Below are 24326 nucleotides of genomic sequence, written 5' to 3'. Positions count from 1 at the left end.
TATCATCTCTGGCTTAGATTATTGTAGTATGCTAACTGCATCCACTTTCACTCACCACCAGTTCATTCCCACAATGCTTTAACCCAAATTTAAATTTTGCAATGGCTGTTCATTGCAATTAAGAAACTCTAATTAACTTACAGTGGGCTTCAAGGTGCTGAATAATTTGTTGACCCTTGCCCACCTTCCAAACTTCCCCTCATGCCAGTTTCACCCTTGCTCACTGTATTTCAGCCTTCAAAAGTATTTCTCATTCCTAACTTTTTCTTCAGAGCTCATCCATCCACGTGAAACTCTCTTTTCTCAGCTCTTACATGATTGGCATAATTCAAATGTCATTTCTCAGTTTGAATGTCACTCCTCAGTGAGTCACTCCCATTTTCCCTACCCTCAGTCCTTCTTCATCCTTTCTTTCCTTGCTTCATAGTACTTGTGAAAATTTGCTACTATTTTAGTGGTTTGATTTTTGTTCTTTGGCTATCCCACACGTTTGACTCTAAGCTCCACAGGGGAAAAGCTATGTCTGTTTTTTCTCTGTGCTATGATGTGTTTATTGTACTCTCTGGCTTGTGTTCTCTACTCCCAGTGATGTAATAAGACATTTTGAGTTCCTAAGCACTGTAAAAATTATGAAAATTATGGTGCTTCCCATAAATGACTAAAAATAAAAACTAAAGTTATGATAAAACCTATACATACACTGAAATTAAACTGGCTTTTACTTGTAAAATTGCTGATTGTAAAATCTTGGAAAAGGTCATTGAAACAGAAGTTTTCTCATTTCTTTGGTGTCCCTGATTTTTTGGTAACCTAAAAATCTATTATCTGCCACGGTAATATACAACTGTCCAGGACCTGAAAGGGAAAAACTGCTTCTCATTTCAGCCTCAGAGCAAAAGTTTGTATTATCATCTAAATCTCACTTAATAAACCTGAAATGGAGCAGTAGTTACTGTGAGCATCATACCTCTTTTTTCTACTGTTAGAAGAATTAATCCTTTGGCCTGTTTTCATTCATTCTTATCTCATACAGCTTGTCAGTTCCATAGCTATTGACAAGCCCTAATTCCCTTAGTAAATTAACAGAAGAAAAATGTAAGAAAGAAGTTATGTGTTTACATGTGTTGGGAGATGGAGAAGGCAGATTTTTTTGACAAACATGTAGGTGGCACATAATAGGTGCCATGTTCTGTGCTAGGTATTAGGATTAAACAACATTTGACCAGCATGCCATGTTCTTTCACATATCAGGATCTACATGCATATTCCAAATCACCTGCTCCCATTTCACCCCACAATCTCTCCAGTAATATCTTCCCTGGGATTCCAAACTACATTATACTTTTATTTTATCTGCTGTCAGAGCTGCCTGATTTTCTCTATTGTAGTGCTCAACATAATTTATTTTAAGTAATTATATAAGCTCTCTTTCCTCTTAGACCATAAGCTCCATGAGGGGAGTTCTCATGTTACCTGACTCACAGCTACATCTTTGGTAACTAGTAACAGCACACAATAGCAACTAACAATAAACATCTCTTAGATTAAGTAACAATAAATGAATGGATGAACTTTAACCTTGACCTCAAAGGCCTTGCACTAAAATAAGAAGGAAAGACAAATAAAAGAATATTTACCATTCACTATGTAAGTGTAGTTAGGATGTGTCACAGTACAATGGGAACCCTAGCTTCAATGCTAACCCTCGTATCAGTGAAGATACCCTGAAGGAGTTAATGGATACATTTTAAAGGTTGAAGAGTTGAGGCAACAAAGGAACCTCAAGAGGAAATAAACTAAACAAACACAAATGTGTCTACTTGCTATGCAGGAAGTCATCTGTAAGATCATCGGCCATAAGAGTGTAGAGTTCATAGGAGAGTTCTAATATATTTGCTTACTGATACTATTGATAAAGGATATACAATGAGGTCAGAATGAGATTCTTATTCTTAGCAAACTCAAGAAGATCCTTACTGCTTACATTTAATGTTCTCTGTAAATGTATAATATATTAATAATCTCTTATAAAGAAGGCAGGGGATAAACAATAGTCACTTATGAATGCCTTTGCTTTTGCCCCCTTTTGGGGGAAATCAGGCTTTTGACTAAGTGTGACATAAGCATCTCCAGAATTCCTCATTATGTCTTGATAGCTGGTCTGCAACCGTAACAGCAAGCTTTTAGAATAACCCCAAGTGATCTGAGTGCTTTGGAAGCATCCAGAAAAATGTGCTAGGCATAACCATAGCTAATAAAATTGTGTTTATAACAATAATGATATGATTTATCATTTATTACATGCCAGGTACTCCTTAATATTTTGCACACATAAACTTCAAAAACGACTCAATGGGACCAAAGACTTCCAACAACCCTGGGAGTGAGTCTGGACTCACTGAACTCAGTCGAGTCTTCATATGAGATAGCAACCACAGCCAACTGTTTACAGCCTCATGAGAGGCTTTGAGCCAGAAGCTCTGAGCTAAGCCACTCCCAGATTTCTGCCCCGCAAACACGATGAGATAATAAATAATGTTTCAAGGTGCAAACAAATCCCACAGAACAATAATTCAGTGGGGTAGGTATTGCCATCATGTCCTACAGATAAAGAAACTGAGCCACGGAGAAATAAAGCAACTTGTCCAAGGTCACTCAGAAAAGAAATGGTAAAGCCTGTACTCAATCCAGGGAGTCTGTCTCCAGAGCCCACACTTTGCAGCTTCCTCCCATTATGCTGTGGTATCTCCTGAAATTTTAATGCCACTTTTGGAGGCAAGACCAATACCCTGTACTTTTTCAGACATCTCATAGAATTCAGAAGTCAAAGTTGGAAAAGTCCCAGGAGAGGCAGACAGTTTGGTCACAATTAGTACTATTGACCAAGAAGCTCTTAGAAGAAAATCAGTGTTGCCCAAAGAACACCATGCCTACCCACTGAGGACATGTTAGATGACTTTGAACATACCTCAGCAAACCTTTTTACTTTCATAACTGTGTAGTTTTAAAATCTGTGCCAGATAAACATTACGTTAACATGCATGTGTGCTAAATAAGGTAATTAGTATAATTATCTAAGTAATTAGAGAAATATCAACAATATATCTGAACAAATGATACTATATGTATTATTATATAGTTATATATATAAATTATAGAGCCATGATTCAATGCAGAAAGTTATTCTTTTATTTATTTACTGGTTTATTCTTCAACAAATATTTCACCACTCACAAACAAACATAGAAATAAAAATCCCTGCCTTCTCATAGTTTATGTTCTGATAGGGAGAAACAAGTAAAGAAATTTAATAGCACAAAAAAAGCAGTATATTACTAATATATAATGTAGTACACATTATAGTATAGCATACTACATTAAGCAATGTTATATTATAATATACTGTATTATATTATCATATAGTATATTATTAATGTTAATTTTCTATACAGTTATATAGAAAAATAGTGCATGGTAAGAGAGGAGACGGTAATAGAGAGGTGTGAGTTTTAATCTTTCTTTTTAAATTAAAAATTATTATAAATAAAGCTGAAGTCTTTGTTTTACTAAAAAAATTAAGAATTTGTTTTCATTTCCTTCCCATGGGTCCATTATCTTTACCATGACAATTGTCATTTAGGTTTTGCTGAAGTCACAGAAACATTTCATTTAAAAATGAATACATAGCAAATCAGGTCAATCATAATTAAAATAAATAAGGGAAAACTATTAATAAATAATGATAACAGTGCTGCCTGGATCTGACCAAAAACAAATGAGTAAATTGTATTTGAATGGTTAAATTGGAGACTTCTTCAAATAGGAAACTCCAAACTTTTCTCTCACCAGTTGACCCTTGACCAATTGTTTTATGTCGATGGGAGGAGAGGAAAAAACTAGAATCACTCACCCCTAGTCATTTAGCTCCTAGCACTAAGGATGAACCATATGGTTATAGTTTATTAACTATAACCATAGTTAATAAAATTAACTATTTAATTAACTAGACAATGTGGAGGGTTCTGTCATCTAGTGTGTCACAACTTCTACAGCCTGCAGCTTCCTGGTCTGCTTACTTATAAGACCATCTCTGCGGAGAAAGCAGAAGATAAAATACAGGAATACTAAAAGAAGTGAGATGATCACATCCCATTCCTTTATGTTACACATTACACCTAGGTGATGCTGACTTGGAAGTGTTTGCAGGTTGTGTGGTTGCCAAGGCTTTGACAGAAGACAGGGGACACACAAAGGAAGTTGCAGGCTTTCCCACCAAGTGGATGGAAAGCCAGTGTCAAATGCTGGGGAAGTGCTGCAACTCTTTCCCTCATCACCTAGTTATCTTCAAGCCGGTTTTATTAGAAGAAGCCCCTGACATCAAGAATGACACTATGCAGGAAAAAGTCTTCTCATGTTTTAATATTAGTTACTTACAAATGAGTAACAACTAACTGTAGCTACATTTATTGAACATTTCCTATCTGCTAAACACTGCACATTTTACACACATCATCTAGTTTAGTTTTTGTAATGACTCATGAGGTTCTGTGATTATTTCTTTTTACAGATGAAGAAATATAGATTTGAGGAAGTTAATAAATACGTTCCAAATTATACCTATAGTAAATACTGGCACTAGGAATGGAGCCTAGGTCGTCTGACTCTGGAACTTGTGTTAATTCCATTTGAACCTGTAAATAACTCTGTGGATTAAGAACAAAGATTATTTCCATTTTATGGAGGAGTGGCAGAAACGTGTAGTAGTTAGGAGAGCAAATGTAAGTGTTAGAAGAGTCCATTTTGGGGAGGCCGAGGCGGGCGGATCACGAGATCAGGAGATCGAGACCATCCCGGCTAACACGGTGAAACCCCGTCTCTACTAAACAATACAAAAAATAATAATAATAATAATAACTAGCCGGGCGAGGTGGCGGGCGCCTGTAGTCCCAGCTACTCGGTAGGCTGAGGCAGGAGAATGGTGTGAACCCGGGAGGCGGAGCTTGCAGTGAGCGAAGATCGTACCACTGCACTCCAGCCTGGGCGACAGAGAGAGACTCCGTCTCAAAAAAAAAAAAAAAAAAAAAGAAAAATCCATTTTGATTCTGGCTCTGTCGTTTATCAGTTGTGAATTTGGGAAATGTATCTAACTCCTCTGAGATTTACAATGTCCTCAAATATCAAGATGTAGAGAACACTTAATCTCAGTTAATCTCTTAGGGCCTCTCTGTCTTTGCCATCATCATCATGGTTACGTATTTTGGGTTTTCTCACCTTAATTTTTTCTCCTACCTGAAATTGCCATGTTATTCCCCTTAAACCCTTAGATTAAGAGGTGGCTACAATGTACTACCATTCGGCTAATAGTAAATATGTATTGTACACTTACTACATGCCAAAAGCTTTTAGCGCATTATCTCATTCAATCTTTACAACCCCTGCACGAGATAAATGCGCGTGTCATCTACAATTATGGTTAGAAACAGAACTCGCCTAAAACTGGACATTGCTGACTTCACTTCCCCTTTTCCTGCCCACCACCCTGACTGCCAACTGACTTCGGAACTCCAAAGGGGCATCCATGAAAACGACAGGAATTGCCTGCAGGAAATTGAATGCTCCAGGAGTTTGACTCTGAAAAGATTGGGAACTGTCCACCAACTGGTGCTACTGAGAATAGTGGTTGTTGAAAGGAATTTCGGTCTCTATCCCAACTTACTTTTCCTCAGGGAAGCGTCAATTTCCTCCAAGTCCTCTTCAGAAGGGTAACTGGAAAAACAGTGAAACCAAGTAACTTACCTGAGAACAAGCCGGGAGTAGTGCAAAGGAATCAACCAGATTCTTAATCTATTTACAAAGTCCAGCCACTCTGTTTGCTTTCTAACAACCTTGTTGCCTGGTATTGAGTAAAAGATGCTCTAAAGGACGAACACGTTTGGAAGTAATAATAATCTGCTGTTATGCGACATAATTTTCTTCACATTTGTTATTATTTTTCTGATAATAAATGTCATACATTTTATTGGAAAACCACAGAAAATGCAAAAAATAGCTAAGCGGTTACGTATGTTTCGATCTAGATTTCAATTCAATTTTAATTATTCTCTCCCCGTGCCTAGCCACCCTTGCCCCATTTTTTAAAAGACCTGGAGTCCAGGGTAGGAGAGATCAAGAGCATCCCAGAGGGCAGCAGCACATATTCTCTCTCCCCTCCAGACCCTGCAGCTTGCTTCGCCCATCTCCCCTCCCCCTTAGCTTGGTCGCTTATCATTGGTCATTGCCATGGCAACCAGCAGCTGCCGGGCCAGCAGCCTCTACCGCAGCAGGGGTGGGGCACTGGGGGAGGGGGAGAGAGAGAGGAGGAGCCAGAGGAGGTGTCTGCTGCAAGTTCCTGGCTGCTTCCGAGCTCACCCCATCCTCCGAGAGGGAGGAGGCCCAACTGGTGATGCTGCTGCTGCTGCCGCCGCCGCCGCCTCTATTGCTGATACTTTAGCGGGGCTGGAAGGGTGGTTCCTATTCGCACTATCGCCAACCAGAGACAGAGAGGAAAAAAAAAAAAAAAACCGGCAGCCGCTGCTGATGTTGGGTTCGGAGGCTGCATCCGACTCGGTCACAAGGAAAATGGATTCAGTTTGCATCTCTCCCTCCTTTAAACAGCTTCTCCGGGTCTCAGCATGGTGAGTAGGAAACAGTAGGGCTCCCTTCTTGGTTTAGCGTGTTATTATTTGACCTGTGTATACATTTCTGGCCTGAACTTGAACAATGACTCCCGTGCCTCAGACTAGAAGGGGGAGATGTGGAGACAGAGATGAGGATGGAGGGAGAGGAACGTTGCCAGGAAGAGAGAAGTGAGAAGGCAACCGCTTGTGTTTAAAAAAAAAAAAAAAAAAAAAAGGTGTTCTGATTTTGTCTCTAACTGGCTCAGAATGCAGACTGAGCTACTTGGTGCCTTTTTTCCCTAAGCTTAGCAACAGCATCAGGGGTTGGAAAAAGAGCTAACAACAAGAAGAGGGTGTTATTGAAAGGAATCATTTCATTTGCAGCTCTCACATACCGGGTTGGGCCTTCTTCAGAAATACATTTGGTGTCTCATAAGCTTCTCAGACTCATTATAAGGTGGTTTTGCTTATTTTATTGATTGCTTAGAAAAAGTGGCCCCAGAATTTGACATTTTATTTTGTACTCTTGTTGAGAAATCATTTGCAAGACCCAGTTTTATTTTATACGTAGATTTGATTGTGAACTTACACATGTATATCTTATGGATATATATATCATATATACACATGTTATTTAGCATTTATATTGCATTTATGAAGCATATTCATATGTAGGGTGTGCTTTGCAGTCATTTTTATGGTTTAGATATGTCCTTGCATGCCTGGAAGTACTTGCATGCTTTTGAAACTATGCTTCTGGTTTATATTATTATTCATTGGCTTTATTTGGATTAATGTGAAATTTACTCTGGTTATTGTCTCTTAGTTTCATTGTGACCAATTGGAACAGATGCCTATGATTTGATCTGTGTCATAGAACTAGATGCAAATTTGTAGCCTGCCTCTTTATTTTTAATTGGGTTTGTGGGGGATGATATTGAGGACTCTGAATTTACAATGATGGGAAAGGGAGGTGGCTTGTGGTATTATTTTGTGTCTAGCATCTTACCAAATCAATGTTGAAGCAAACCAGTTTTCTTGAAATGCCACCCCAACCTTTTCATGTTTGTGCCTTGTGTCCCAGGAAGCACAGCTGAGCTGGCAGGTGAAATGCATTCATTTTATTTAATAGTGCTGCTATCTGCTGTTCATTCCTTCAGTATCCAGGAACCATTTTACAGGTCTCTCAAATGTTGTATTAAGGGTCTCCTTCTGTAAGTAAGAAAGTAGGAAAGTAGGATTGTTTTGAAAATCTAGGTATTCCCAAGCACCCTAGCCCAGCCATTTCCAAATTAGTCTGCTTATACAATGAAATGAAACCAGGGAGTGAGCAAAGCTGAATGGGAGAATGTGTGGCTTGTAGCTGAAATGGGTGGTGTGGAGCTATTGCAATTTACAAATGCTTACTGGGATCTGCTTGACCTTTTATTATGTCAAAGCTTTAAGGCAGCTCAGGAGACGAAAGATCCCTGAGATGAGGAGGTTCCATTCCCACCCAGGATAATGGATTTCATTGAATTAAAGCCAGAAAAAAATATGTAGGTAAAGTGTATTAGTAGTATTACATTTACCACATGGGCTATTATAGTTTTATCCATTAGTCTCTTCTCTAACAATATCATTGTCAGTACAGACATTTTTTACAATATAAAATGACAATTTTTTGGGGCTTTAGTCTGGCATCTGATTCTACATACTCCCCCCACATTTATAATTTTCACATGTATTTGAATCGGGTTTATAGTTTAATTTGTCTGAGAATAATTGTTCTATTTGGCTTATACATGAGAAGGGCCCTTGGGGACTTAATTGTGCATGTCCTCATAGCATGTCATATATTATAGATCCACAGCTTTGTAAACTCATGCTACTTTGTGCCTAATTGTAACAACTATATGAAATAGGGCAAGAAAAGAGGTACTGGGCTTGTATGTTATAACAAATTGTATAACACATTGTATCCTGAATCTTTTAGCGATAACACTTGACTTCCAAAAATCAAAATGTTAGATATGTCTATAGTACACGTAAAAAATTAAGATTTGTTCTAGTTGACCCCATTTCATGCAGTAAAAGCAGATATCCTGGGGCGCTGTTTTTGTTTCTTTCTTGTTGAGTTTTCGTTTGGAGGTGGTTTTATAGGCAAAGTTGGTACAGTTTGAACAGAGGCAAATCCCTTAGGTCATGTGCTTAAAACTCCTTGTGGATAGCCTGTTTCAGCTATGTGTCAGCTATTACCCTGATAGAAATACAGGTCTAGCTTTTGACCCCACTCTTTAAGACAATTATATGGCCTTTGTTAAGCGGCCGCCGAAAAGTGAAGTGTGTTTCAAGCACTAGAAGTTGAACTCTCTGCGGAAAGATTTTTAAAAGCTAGGATTCATATGTAACAAACCTGCACGTTGTGCACATGTACCCTAGAACATAAAGTATAATAATAAATAAATAAATAAATCAGCTAGGATTATTTCATTTGGAGAAGAGAACAATGAAGTATGGCAATCATTTGTTTCAGATAAGCTGAGCATGGGGCATAAGCATAAGACATTGCTTATTGCTATTTTTTAAAACCTCAAATGTGGTCAATGGGCTTCAACTTTATGAGGAATTATGAAGATTAGAAATATAAAAATGTAGAAGTTCCTCATAGTAAGTGTGAGTAGTCAACTGGCTAATCAAATAAAGCAATGTACTCTTCTCTCATCAAAACCTCCAAAAGTATGACCTAGATATGGGTTTATCTAGGATGGACTAGATTTCCTTCTCAAGAACTTCTCTTGCTTTTTCTAGAGTGAGTCATTTATTTAAGAGAGTACATTAGTTGTTTAAAATCAGGCACTTCTAGATTATAACAGTAAGACTCCATTTTGTGGTTGGCTTCTAAATTACAGTATCTAGGTATTTGTAAAGAAATCAACTGATCATCTTCCTAGAGAAATTTACATGTAATCCTGCCAAAATTCAGGAAACTAAACATTTATCTTTTCATAAGAGCCCTTCTTTCTCAGCAACTTTATGGAGCGTGATGTCAAATACCTATATTAAAATTACCTCATATTGTATAGTTAACCTTGAAAAATGTAATGTGTTATTTAATGGGGTCTCTATACAAAATAATTCAAGAATCATCAGTTTTTTTAAAAAAACAAATTATATGAAAGATATATACAAATTAATGCTTAAATGTGCTGTTTAACAAACTAATCTTCCACTCAAACACTATCTTAAAAATGTCATTCATGTTAGAATATTAAGGTTAAATATTTTGATTGGTATGTAAGCCTTTAGTAAAACTTGTTTTAATTAAGACATACACTAATTAATTTCTCACTTTGTAATAGGGTGTTTCTCATTTTGAGTGACATCAGAACATGTTTTGATTTTATGTACCTGCTGCAAATCCGCTTCAGGATGACTTAGACAATATTTGGAGAGTGAAACAGTTTTCTACATTTCTTTTTGGTTCATGAAAAGTCAATACTTGGTTCTCATGGTTGGAGCTTATTGTGGAAGTTTTAATATAAATAACGTAATGATGGTCTTTTACTGAAAGAAATGCGTTAGGTTTATACTTGGTTGTTACTCTGTGAAGTGTGTTACAGTTCCCTCTGTTTACACATTCCACTATTACTCTATCAAGGGAAAATGTGCTTTCAAACAGGGTAAATTAATCAATTGACTAACAACTCTTTGTAGAGCTTTCATATGACTAGCAGAATTTACATATGCTTGCAAGAAAGAATTTCTTTGGAGAATATAAGATATACACCCATGAAACAGTTAGTGTTGAAAACAATATAGTTGTAATTAGTACCATCACTTCACCGTATATCAATACAAGTTTTTATAATTCTGTCATTTTTCCATTCTTTTTCATTTTGTAGTCTATTAATTTCAATTTATATTCTATCATTTCAGTTCTATCATATCAGCAAAGCTAGTGTCATAACAATTCTTTAAAGTAAGTGGAAACCGATTCAGGGAGGGTAGACTTGTCCAAATTTGTGTTTGATAAATGGTGTAACAGGCTGGATCCCTAGTCTCATGAGTACAAACTACCATAGTAGAAAGGTAGCGAATTATCTTACCAATTTGACTCTTAATTGGTAAGACAATTTTAATTCAATTTACTAATCTGTGTTGTGTGGTTCATTTTATTTGAATATTTCAGGTACCAAAATTTGTTCTTTGGCCATATCGATTTGCCGAATACACTAACTATGTGCATAGGGTATCAGGCAAACAAACAAAAAACGAAAACAAAACAAAACAAAACAAAATGGCTCACACACACAAAAAAAAGTATTTTAGAGAAAATCTAGGCTTCTTGATAGATCAGAAAAACCTAGAAGCATTTGTTTGGGTGAAAATCAGAACTTTGTTGGACTGCTATGCATTTATTTTATAGATAAATATTGTTTTTATTTTTAATGACATAGAGTTTGGGAGGTGACCATTGTTTTCTGTGTTTAGGAGCAGATTAAACTTTCTGTAGGTCCTGAATCTCGAAAAAAGTTATGCCACCTCCTACCTATATGTCCTAATTATATCTCCACCTACACATTCTTAAAAGTAAAAATGATGTTGTTATAAAATAAGTGTACATCAGTTCAACAACTTTCTGATATTTTCTCTGAACAAATGCTCCTACATTTTTCTGAAATATCAAAAATATTTATTTGTTTTTCATATATTCTAATTTTCTGGTGTATCTTTTTCTTTATTAATGCCCTAGGCACATACTGGTATAAGTATTTGGTAATTCAGCTCTGGCCAAATAGCAAATCATGGCATTGAACCATATTCTACATTTGGAAAAAGCGTCCTTTATAATTAATTAACTTTCAGTAAAAACGAGTCCTGTCACACTAAAAAAATTATTCTTTAAATTATTTTTCGTTACTACAAGTAAATTTTGTTGCTTCAAGTTTTTTTATATTTCAAAATAATACATCCTCATTATGGAAAAATGGTAATACAGAAATGTGTAAAGGGAAGATGAGAACCACTCATAAGCCTCCCATCAATAAATCATTACTGTTAGCATTTTGGAGTATTTCCTTTTAGATCTTTTTGTATATGCACATAGAAACACATGCAGACATACAGTTTCATAAATGGATCATACTCTATGCATTGTTTTATATTGCTTTTGCTTTATGTATAGTGGCCATCTATCGTTGTCAACTAATGTGTCTCTACTGAATTTTAAATTTCCACATGCATTTTTCTTGATGATTCAAGCTGTTTTTTCCCCCACTTGGGAGTCTTCACACTTTACTTTTAAATAACTCTTATGATACAGATAGATTCTGCTTGATTTAAAGCAGTCATGAGTCAGGCATTATATTCAGGAAATATGAACTCTGTTACCCTGACCTGCCACTGCATCTTACAATTGGTATTAAATTAACCTTGGTCATTCTTTGTCTGCTGATAATAAATGAAGTCTGAATCCAAGGCAGTGAAATCCCTGAGGCACGAGGAGTTTCACCAGGTGCATACATCAGCAACAATTAAAAAACAAAAACAAAAACACATCTGTTTCAGATTCATGTTAGTTTTCCCCAGTGTTGCAGTGGTATGTCCTGTAGTTTTATTTTTTAGTTTTTAATGTATTATTATTATGATGATTTTTGAGATAGGGTCTCACTCTGTTGCCCAGGCTGGAATGCAGTGGCATGGTCTTGGTTCACTGCAACCTTCACCTCCCGGATTCAAGTGATTCTTGTGCCTTAGCCTCCTGAGCACTGGAACCACAGGTGCACACCACCATGCCTGGCAAATTTTTGTATTTTTAGTAGAGATGAGGTTTTACCATGTTGGCCAGGCTGATCTTAAACTCCTGACCTCAAGTGATCTGCCTGCCTGGGCCTCCCAAAGTGCTGGGATTACAGGCGTGAGCCACCATGCCCCGCCTGCCCTGTAGTTTTAACCTTGGTTAAGCAACTCAAATCGGTTATGGGAAGATATTTTAATGACTTCTTGGAGTAAACCAAGTGTATTATTCCATTCTCACACTACTATAAGGACATACTCAAGACTGGGTAATGTATAAAGGAAAGAGATTTAATTGACTCACAGTTCTGCAGGACTGGGGAGGCCTCAGGAATCTTACATCATGGCAGAAGAGAAAGCAAATATGTCCTTCTTCACATGGTGGCAGGAGGGAGAAGAATGAGAGCTGAGTGAAGGGGGAAGCCCCTTATAGAACCATCAGCTCTCGTGAGAACTTACTCACTATCATGAGAATAGAATGGGGAAAGCCACTCCTAAGGCCCAATTATCTCCTTCTGGGTCCCTCCCACAACATGTGGGGATTATGGGAACTACAATTCAGGATGAGATTTGGGTGGGGACACAGCCAAACCATATCACCAAGATGTAGTTTTGCTATTTTTTTCACTATATTCATTATTTCATAATGAATTCATGTATGTCATAGTTTTCAAATAAAACCCCAGTCATCTGACTCTTTCCCCTTTTTAAAATATGAATGGTTGACTCTTCTTAAACTTTGAGTCTGAGCTTTAAACATAATACCTTGGAGAAAATTCCTTTGGTATATCTCCCCTTTTACTCTCTGGAACCTGTGTGTTTCCTTCATAATACATGTCTAAAGTTGTAATTACAGAGCTATTTATTTACTTTCCCTACTCTTCACTAGAATGTAAGCTCCATGAGGGCAGAAAATGAAACTGTGTTGTTCACCAATTGTAATGAATGCCTTGGTACAACATGCACGCTCAGTAAAGACTGTTTGACTGAGTGGCTGAATGAATGAAAGAATGAGGGTCCCCTAAATGGCTCCTGGCCTAAGATTGTAGAAGAGACTTCAACTAGTTGCTCTTTCGACTGTGATTCTCATTCTTTTAATTTGACTGTAAAAGCAAAATGAATTTTATTCATATCCTCAGGATGTTATGATTTTGATAAGGCAAAATCAGATTCTTAAAGGTAATATATCACAACACTTAACAATCCATCATTAAAGACTGCTCACTACACGCTATGACATAAGTAAGAAAGATTATGAACACTTCCGTGGATCTTTTTATTTTCTTTTAAAAATTGAATTGCAAGTCAGAAATAGTAACATCATTAACAAATACCTTTTAATTTACTGTAATTTATTAAAATAAGTTAGTAATTTAATTATTATAAGCAGTAAATTATGTGATACACACTCACAGCTATTGTGCTATTTTAGAAATCTGCTCTACCAAATTCACTAATGATAAACAAATCATTCCATCATATCTCCATCCAAAAATTAAGTTGAATCAAAAATGCATCTCACTCCAAAGGTAAATTAAGGCAGCATCCTGCTTTCATGAGAGTTTTGAAATCAAATATAAAAAGAGTGACTTGAACAAGAGGGTTAGCTTGGCAGACACACGGACATGCATTTGAACCACTGAGGACAGCCATTTCTATGGGTGTCTAACCTGCTGATATGCTGTAACTTAAGTATGAGGAAAAAGCCTTTGTTGCCTTTCTTTGTTTGGCATCTAAATCAAGATCATAGCACTTACTGCAATTCTTAAATTTCTGGAGTCCAATTTCAGTTAGAATATGCATGGAAAACCAAATCTGACAAATTTTAGCTGACACTCTGTGGCCAGAAAACCACTCGATATTATTTTCAATAAGGGAATTTTGCTGAGATAATTATGACTCTAAAAAAGCCTCTGAGCATGTGCTTAGGAGAAGAGGGTGATATTTTCATCATGCCTTCTTTTCCAAACTGGAAATGTTCCCCTGCAAAATGCTTATAACCACCGTAAAAACCAGGCAATTGTTTTTTACTCGCATTTCTTACCTGGCTCTTTCTTATGCAGCACTTCATGGAGAGAGGTACATTCCAAAAACAAAACTGAGCCCTTACTCTGTAGTCATCACTGATGTATATTTAAGGCCCTGAACCTACTCATAGGTCAAGCTTACCTAATTTGAACCTATTTTCCAAAATGAAATTATTAGGTCTTTTAAATGCAAGAATACTCATGAAAACAACTCGACAATATTTTAAATAAGTACCATTCTGTAAAATCTAGGCTATTGTCTTCATTCTACCAATAAGCCATTAAATGAAGAGCAAAACAGTCAACAAATTTTTATATGATGATAACCAATTTGGAGAATTTATATTAAACAATCCAATCTGAGAATTCACATGAGAAGTCACAAGCTGCTAATTCTGCTAACTGACATTGGCAACAAAGAGAGAAGGATTTAGATGTTTTGAAGATATTATAGGCCCTCAACTTGCTTTCTTAAGGATTTGCTAGGTAATTCAGATTATGAAAATGGGTACTCTGGAATTACAGGGGTTTCTCCATCATCTGCTCAGTTCTAGTTTCCTAAACCCAAAGGAAGGAATTATTTTGACCACTGGCTCAGTCTCTGTTTCCTGTTGTCTTTTAAGGAGTAAATTAAGTTGTAGTTAATTAACTATGAAACGGGTTTTGTATTTTGGAGAATATATTATTTTTAGCTATATTACGGAAAACGTTAGAATTTTGACTTCCTTTTAAAGCACTTCATTAAATAAAATCATCTATAACATTTAGAATACAGAGTATTTTGAGCCAGATGCTTAAACCATTTAGCAATAATGAAAAATAAGTCTCAGCTTTTTAAAAAATGAAGTAACAAGGAATACCTTCGCCCAATCGATTTTACGTAGAAGGGATGCTGTACCTGTCTTGCTCTTTTCTCAGCCACATTGTCCACATTTTTGACCTACAGGGTGCAATTCCACACTCTGAAACAAGAGAAAGTAAAGTATTAGCCTACGACAAGGGAAATCGATTATTGCATCTGAGTGTGACCTTTGGGTTTTTGCAGGACAGGTTTAAAAGAGTTTAATATCCAAATGCACTTAAACATGCCTGATTCATACGAATACTCTTATGTGGACAGTATGGCTACATGTATACTGTTTAATCTCTTTTAACTATGGCATGTGATTTTATATTTTTCTCCTTTCATCCTACATACAATTTTTGAAATCAAGCCTACATGGTTTAGTCAAGGCCCCTGAAACATAGTAAAGAGATAAGATTAATATTTCTAGCCAGTCACTGATCATTTGCTAACTGAACTTTCACTAATATATGTATAGTTTGAAAACATGAACTATCTACATTTATTTTGTATAATCCTCTTGCTTTGAAACATTGATCTTTGGCTGTGTGGTCAACTGTAATCTAAGCAGAATCAATCATTTCTCAGTTCACGTGGTGCCGTCACTAACCATATTCTTGGGGTGTTTAAGTGCTGTTTGACTAACGAAAGGATCCTTATGACAGAGAGTAGCTGATGAAGCAGTGGAAAAACATTTCGTTCAAGACAGACTTTTGCCAAATATGCACTTCCCCCTGGGTAAATTTGAAAATTTTTTCAGAGTTGATGCTGACTCATCTTTACTCTTTAGAAGATGTAGTGAGACCCACAGTTTAGAATTTTCTTTATAATTCAAGTAAAACTATTTATTCCAGTAGTTAAGGGTTAGCGCTGACCTTCCTAATAACAAGGATATCTGATATGCTCTGAATATAACAAGTATGAAAGGAACAAAAAAAAGCAACTTCCTTTTTTAAGTTATCCAGAAAATGAGAAGATCTAAACTCTTTGAGCATCTGTTATGCATCTAGTATGCTGAATATTTTCATCCATGCCTGTTTCTGCAGTTCTCACAGCAGGCTGGTGAAGTAGGCATTTTTCTTCCCATTTTGCCAATAAAGATGAAGATTTGATAGGTTAAATTTCATACCCAAAGCCATTCAATTAGCGATTTTTGAACTGAGATGAAAATAAAGTCTGTCTGATTATGCAGCACAGTGGTTACAAACTGGAGCCTTGTGGACTGGACCCAGCTCAAGAAAAGTGTTTGTAAACATGAGTAAAATGTTAGTACAAAGCAATATATGCTCCTAACACAGTATTTTTTAAAACACACTTTTGTCCAAATTTTATAATTTTGACATTTCAGCAGATATTAGAATATCTCCTCCTCCTAGAAAAAAAAGAAAATCTGGCAGCACCAGGCCACCTTTCTTCAAGGCATCCGGAGCTGAACTGTGGGTATTCTGGATGGATATTGTGCTACTTCAAATCCCTACCCTGCTCCCCACCACCCCCTCACAATTGATATTTATTGTTCTTCAGGTAGACATTCAGGTTTCACTCACATAGAAGCTGAAAATCCTGAACCCAGGAAATAATCCTGCAGACAAACATTTGCTAAAAATGAATTATCTGTCTGAAGTTTAATGCTTTAGGTCTGGTTTGTGGGCAATCCCAATGACATTTCAACAGTATAATTTACAGCTTTAAATGTTTCCCCTTATGTCCCAGCAATTATTTATGTCTTTCATAATTAGTAGACTAAGACTTTTTTTCACAATTTACATATGTTTAATACTTTATTTTACAAGTTATAAAAAAATTTTAATACTTTACATTCTCACAAGAATAAAGGTGGGGTAGATATTATATTTTAATATGTATATCTTAGGTCATTTGATTATCCTCATCAGATCTTTCCATTCATATGTATCTGTCCCAGCAAATCTATGGTTCCCATATGTGGAAACAGCAAAATAAATGAAGAACTTTTTCGTTTTGGTGGTAGGGGGAGGAATATGAACAGATACCTCCTGCAGGTATATTATTATCATCATCAGCAGTACCACAAAAACTTCATTGAAGACCCTCAAGATAGAAAATATTTACAGGCTTCCAATTGTTAGCCCTGGTCCCTGTCCAAAAGGAACTTATGTTTTTAAAAGGATAAAGGGCCAAATATAAATGGAATGTTAATGCATGTAACAATTACAGGAGAAACATAAGTAGCACTACAGTTCCCTGTCCAAGTCTTTATGTGTGTGAACTGTAACTAATGGGCCTAAACTACGAATGCATAAGGTGATGAGAATGCTTTGAATCAGTATTTAATCCTTCCTTTCTTCTCAACATATATCTTTCATTTGATGAATCAAATATAATAATGTTTACATTAGTAAATAGGAACTATGGAGATGTGGCAGTTTACTTTTTGGACTAAATCCAGGTTAAAATATATCTAAGGGTTTCCTTCAAAACATATTTGACATTAATGCTAGTTTTTGTTTTGTGTTGGTTTTTATTTTGCTTTACTACTCTTACTAGATACCAGCATTGCACTAAATTTGTTGTCTACCTTATACCATCACACTTTGAAAAAAGTGATTCTATTCTTATTTTATTCATAACTAAACTAAGGCATATCGAGGTCAAGCAAATTAATACTTACTCTAGATCATCCAACTAATGACTGATGGAACCAGATTCTGACCTTAATTCTGTCTGACTGCAAAGTTGCTCTTAACAAATAAGCTAAACTATTTTCCCTTCTAATGAAACCTTAATTGTGATTCTGAAAATTAAAGTAAATGAAGAAAAAGGCAAATATATTTGAATGTTATTGTTATTCTTACATATTCATCAAGATGCAATTTTTGCTAAAAAGGACAGCAACACTCTGCTTAAATCTACATTCAAGAACAAAGCCTACATAAACATACTTTCCTCAGTGAAAAAAAAGAAAATAAGGGGAGAATGAATCCCAGTCCTAATAGAAACCATTCAGAGATTTTGTGTTTAAATAACTCTTAAGAGACTTTGTGTGAGTTCTGTGTATTTGTACAGTATAATCCAGGATTCACTTTTTAAAACAAAAATTTAAATAGGCATTAAATGTATATTTTTAAAAAATTATCTGATTTTCCTTCCTACTTTTTTCAAGTAATAAATAAGAAAGACAAACATTTTGTTCTGTATATTTGACAGTTCTTTAAACTATTAACATTTTCTTTTCCTCTAGATCCAGAGAGCAGTTTCATGGGGATTTCACCTCTGGATAAATCCCCAACTGCAAAATAGACTGAGCAGTACATATTTCAAAATTTAATGCATGAACAATATAGTTTCTGTGGTCTTATCATTTACATGGTGTAAATTCATGCAACTCAAGGCTTTTTTGTTTAAATTTTTTGTTTACAGTAAACAGGAGGAATTATGGCAAGAATAGGTTTGGATGAGAGACTGAAATTTGGATTTGGTTGTCTGTCTCTACACCCAATGGGTATTTTGTGTAGACAGCCTGGATCCTGCTGTCCTTTCCTTTCCTTTTTGCTATGGCTCACCAGAAATTGTGTTTGTCTGCGTAAACCCATTTAGAAACTCTGACCCAGGTGGAGCAAAACTTTTATTTTTCAGAAGTCCTGTGGAGTCACTGTGGATAGTCAAATATACAGATATATGGATCACATATATGTGATAAGTTAATTGTGACCTATCCCAACTGTGGAATACAATGAAGCCCTTTAAACTGTATGTTATAGAAAAATGTTTAGAGGTATAGAAAAAATATGTAAGATTTGTCTAAGTTTTAAATAAGTCAAAAATCAAAAGATAGAATTTAATCCCAATTCTGTGAAAAGAAAATTACACAAACATATACACATATGTTTTAATGGGCCAAAATAGTGCAAATGAAAATATTAAGAGGAATTTGTTCTAGGTGGTAAGTTTATGAGAATTTTTTTCTTTGAGTTCTCTGATTTCCAGATTTACTAAAATGCATTTTACTTCTTTAATTAACAAAATGTGATAAATATTTTAAGGAAAGATGTTGATATCAATGTGTTTAAATCATCTACAAACCCAAATATTTGACTATCCAGTTTTGCTCCAGCTGGGGCAGCGGTTCCACCTGATTTACAGAGACAAACACAATATTTCTGGTGAGCCCCAGACAGAAGGAAAAGGCAAGGAGGATAGGATCCAGGTGCTCTACATAAAATACTCATTGGTTTCCTAATATTTTGGAAAAAAAGAAAAGATCTTGTCTCAAAATAGTTTGAAACCCAATAATATAATTAATGCAATTGACATTCTTGTACCTAATTTCTTTAAAAACTAAAAATTTCAATTCTCTCTGGGATATTCAGCATCCTATTTTCATTAGTCTATAGTGGGTTTAGTTCATAGTAATTATTTGAATACATGGTAATAAGACAAAAATCCAAGTTTAATACTATGTGGCTCAGTCATAATCCATTTTTATTGAAAAGCTCCAACAAGGATTATTACATGACAGAACAAAAATCCATACACAATTTGCAGAATTCTGAGCTTTTTTCCTTTAGGAGGTAGGCACAGCCATCCTCGTCATGAAGGACCTGCTTACACTTTTGCTGTCCTCTCTGTAGTTTAGGTGAAACAAAGTCTTTCTCTTCTTGGGCCTAATAATCATGATGACGATAAGGATGATGGTGACATCTCACACTTTGAGGGTGGGTTCCGGAGGGGCACAACTCTAGGGAGGACTGTGTGAGTGGCACTTCCCTGAGTTGTACAAAGGAGGAGTATTGAATGAACACCTGCTGTGTGCCGGGCGGAGTTCTGATCATTTGACAACCATAATATCTTTGAGGCAGGAACTATTGTACTCCCCTTTGAACCTCTGTATTTGAGGAACTAAGAGAAATGTTAAGGAATATGCCCAAATTCAACCAGCTAATAAATGGTTAGCCAAATGGCTTCTTCATGCTTGTTTTCATACTAGGTGTATGGGATAAAGATCAGAATCCCATTTTCAAAAGCCTTATGTAGGAAACCAGTATATAAACAAAAAAGTTAACAATAAAACATTACAAACATTGTGATAGTATGTGTTTCCCATTCAGCCACAAAAGGACAGGGCCTCAAACAAAATTTTAACACTTTAACGTTTGCCAGAAAGATAGTCTTATTTAAGTGAAATCATATTTGTTCTTTATTGGGGAAGTAAAAGCTGAATGTGAATTATTTTACAGTGCCTACTTCCTGATGCTGTTTATTACACACTGTAATGTTGGCCATTTGATAGTATATTTTAATACTGTCTGACCAAACCCGTCTCAGTGATTAGTGTTAAAATAACTCACGTGTCTTATTTTTATGTAAATTGCTACCAAAGAGTATCTGTTTTTTAAAATGATGTCACCTAATAAACCTGTTCAATTAGGAACCAGAGACATATTTGAACATTTTGAATGGAAACAGAACTGAAAAATATATTTTAAGTTGAATGCAAAAGGTATTCGTTAAATTTGTGGCCTTGATTGTAATACAATGAATAATTAAGTTTAAAAATAATTCTAACACCTACGATGGCTTCTTCTAAGTTAGGTGTATATGTGCGGGAGTAAGTAGTGAGTAGGGAACCTATAAAGATGAATAAAACTGAATCCTAAAAGCACAGTAAGCTATAAGCCTTTAGGCACTAAAATTTTGCTGAGAGACCCAGAGGCCTTTGTCAGAACGTAAGAACATATACAAATTGAGTATCAAATATGTAAAAATCTATACAAGAAAACTTAAGAACATCAATCAAGGCACATGAATGAAGAAAAACAGTAAATTCATGAAAATTGAGTTTACAAACCTGAAAGTGTGTGTGTGTGGGTGTGTATGTGTGTGTAGGTGTTTTGCAACCTGTCTTGCCTTAAAGTTAAGGAAGAATGTTAGTTACATGGAATCAAGCCATGAATGGCCATGATTCAGGGAATAATGCGAGAAAATGGATTTTTAAAATAAAGCGAACAAAACAACACAAACAGATCAGTTTGCAGAGTGAATGGTTTGCTGTGATCAATTTCAGCATGCTTGAAACTTCATCACTTAGGAACTATTAGAAAACAGAATATAAGACTGAAGTAAGAAATTGCTGTTAAATCCTACAGGGGAAATTACGAACTACTTTTTAAATATTTTTTTCCAATTTGAAGCATTTCTTGCATGTGAATCTAATGAGGGCATATGCATGATAAATATTGGAAAACACATTAGATACATTGATTTCAGTTATAGTCAAGGGACTCTTTCATTATTTTTTTTCTGTATTTAATACATAAAAATCAACCCAGAAAGTGAGAAAAATATAAACCTGGAGGGAAAAAGGTCACTGAGCACTTAATGAGAGTATTGATTCTGATTTGCTTGCCTTCACTTTGGATTTTTCTTCTTTGAGCTATGATTATCAGTACTCCAACTCTGGTATTAAATAATCTGTAAACTCTCTCTAGGTGTGTGGTCAAATGCCACTGAGCCAGAAACCTATACAACTATTGGAAATCCCTTAAATTCTTTATTTTTCTTTAAATAAAAAGGAAGTCTTGAGATGGATTATCTACAAGGACTCTTCCAGCTATAAACCACTGTGTTTATGACTCGGTGACTGTCCATTACATTTTCTGTCAGTCCTTTGTCATAGTAAAGCTTCCCAAGGTAATAAGGCAATATCAGCTTTTTGTCATTTTTCTCTTTCACTCTGTGTGTATGTGTGTGTGTGTGTGTGTGTGCGCGCGCACACGTGTGCACGCGCAATGCTGCCATTCAGTTTAACAAACAGGTCATTAAATTCAAGCTATACATCAAACAGTGCATAGAATGTGGTATGCTGCCAGGCTAACTATTCAGTCCAATGCATAAAGGAAGTGACTACTTTTTTCTCTGCTGCAGCCCAGATACTGCATCCTTAAGGCCAATGTGCAAACACAAGGTGAAGGATGGATTGGCAGATCTCATTGAGAGGTTTCTGGTTTATTTAATGGCTTTTATAAGTTCATATTACGGCCACTTTCCACTCAGCATTATGAATCTGTGTTAAGTGGACCCCCAAGGTAAGAGCATTCTCTGCTCTGCAAAATATTTGCACTTGCACATTCAGGAAGCCACTGTCTAGCTTTCCCTTTTTAGAGGCCATGTTGGAAGCCAGCTTACCCATATGTGTGATATTTTCATCAAAGGATGAATATAGCTCTCCTTAGAAGGAAAAATCAAATGAAAAAAATAAAAGCGTATCTTTTCACTTCTCTCCCATCTCTCAGGGCATGTACCGCTGTTGTATATAGAGTCAGAAGAATATCTCATAAACAGAGAATCCCTTGACTTGACAAGTGTTCTTTTCCCACAGTTGTTATTTTGGTACCAAATTCACTTATCCCAGCTCTGATTTGTTTAGAGTAAATCAATGTGACACAGTGGAAAGGCACAAATTTGGGAATCAGAAATCAGAGTTTAATATTTGTTCAGCTACCAGCTGATTGTATGACATGAGCAGGCATCCTGTCCATTCTTAATTTTTGTTTTGTTAATTGTTAAAAGAGAGAGATAAAAGACATTACTTATTTTTTTCCTCCTTTCTACAGAAAGATCTCTTAATTCCTTTGCCTTCAGATATGTAGGCATGTTTGCAAGGTGATTGAAGAAATCCTCTTCTGAATCCAAAGTCTTTTTATTTGCCAATGGTAGTGATTACAATTACTTATGGACTTCACTTATTCTCCCATTAGCCTACAGTGTCTCTTTGAGGGAAGCGACGCAGAGAGAGGGAAGAAGAAAAGATGGGGGGAAACACAACCCTAAGGAATAGATCATAACCCAAGGTTGGGTGAGGGAATAGTAGATGCCTCAAAAATGCATAGTCATTTAACCTCTAAGTTTTTAATACTAGCTACAAAGTATAAAACTGCATAAAATTGCCTTGAATGGTTGGAATATAATGAAGATATAGTGAGAGCATCACAGGATGGACATGTTATAAACGTTTAAGAAATTATCACAGATTAAAAAATTGCAGTGAACTACAAAGATGTTTAGAATATATTGAATGAAAATGTAGATTTGAAAACACTATGTCTATTAAAATTTGTTTGTATGTGCATAGAAAAAAAGACCTAAAGAAAATATAAAAATATAAAAAGTGTTTAGGTGGTGGAATTACAGGTGAATTTTATTTATTTATTTTTCATTTTGTTGACTTACATTTCCCAAGATTTTGCCAATGAACACGTACTACTTGGTTAATATGAAAAGGAACAAACCAAAAAGAACTTTAAGAAGTTGTCTTTACCTGAACATTAGGAAGTCCCTGATGGATATTAGGTAGGGCAAAGCGAGGCTCATATTTTTTCCACCTTTAAAGCAAGTGATTCCTTTGTTCCCTTGGTCTTTTTTATTTTAATGTGAGTGAATTAAAGGAATTCACCATAAAGACATGCAGGAAATGAAAACCCTAGGATTTAGACATGCCAAGTGAAGACCAGCAGTGCTGTCCTGCCATGATTAAAACTGTAATGATACTGAAGGGAAAGCCATGGTGTCATGTCAAGTGGACCAAAGTAATTACATCGTCATCATCAGTCAGAAAAAAGCTTCACGTCCTATCTACTAATCATCATACAAATTAATACTGGGGCCATTTCTTTTTTGGGAAGTGTGACCAATTGGTTTATATTCCCAGATCTTTTTCTTATTTCCCAAATGAATTGTGATAAACCATTATTTTCATCTATTAGTATTTATTCAGTACATGCTCATACTGTAAACCTTCTTGGTCATTCCAATTTTTTAAAATGTATCTATTATGAGCATGAATTGCCCCTCTCTTCCCTCCCTCCCTCCCTTCCTTCCTTCCTTCCTTCCTTCCTTCCTTCCTTCCTTCCTTCCTTCCTTCCTTCCTTCCTTCCTTCCTTCCTTTTTAGACGGAGTCTCGCTCTGTCTGTCGCCAGGCTGGAATGCAGTGGCATGATCTTGGCTCACTGCAACCTCTGCCTCCCGGGTTCAAGCAATTCTCCT

At 35.9% G+C, this 24326-nt stretch overlaps 1 protein-coding gene across 5 annotated transcripts in view; it reads left to right on the top strand.

Moving 5' to 3' along the window:
* The first annotated feature begins 6332 nt into the window (after window positions 1–6332).
* JAKMIP2 (janus kinase and microtubule interacting protein 2) overlaps window positions 6333–24326 on the top strand; it is a 201811-nt gene continuing 183817 nt past the window's right edge. For 3 of the 5 annotated variants that reach the window (XM_010383375.2, XM_010383376.2, XM_030927962.1), the window contains exon 1: window positions 6333–6674. Coding sequence is in view for 1 of the 5 variants with exons in the window: in XM_010383377.2 (XP_010381679.2) it covers window positions 6672–6674 (3 nt within the window). In the remaining 4 variants the exon portion in view is untranslated. The remainder of the gene's footprint in view (window positions 6675–24326) is intronic. The other 2 variants (XM_010383377.2, XM_030927963.1) reach the window with 2 other exon arrangements.

The sequence above is a fragment of the Rhinopithecus roxellana genome, chromosome 3 (assembly GCF_007565055.1).
Source record: "Rhinopithecus roxellana isolate Shanxi Qingling chromosome 3, ASM756505v1, whole genome shotgun sequence".
NCBI classification, from domain to species: Eukaryota; Metazoa; Chordata; class Mammalia; order Primates; family Cercopithecidae; genus Rhinopithecus; species Rhinopithecus roxellana.
This window is presented reverse-complemented; position numbering and strand designations above follow the sequence as displayed.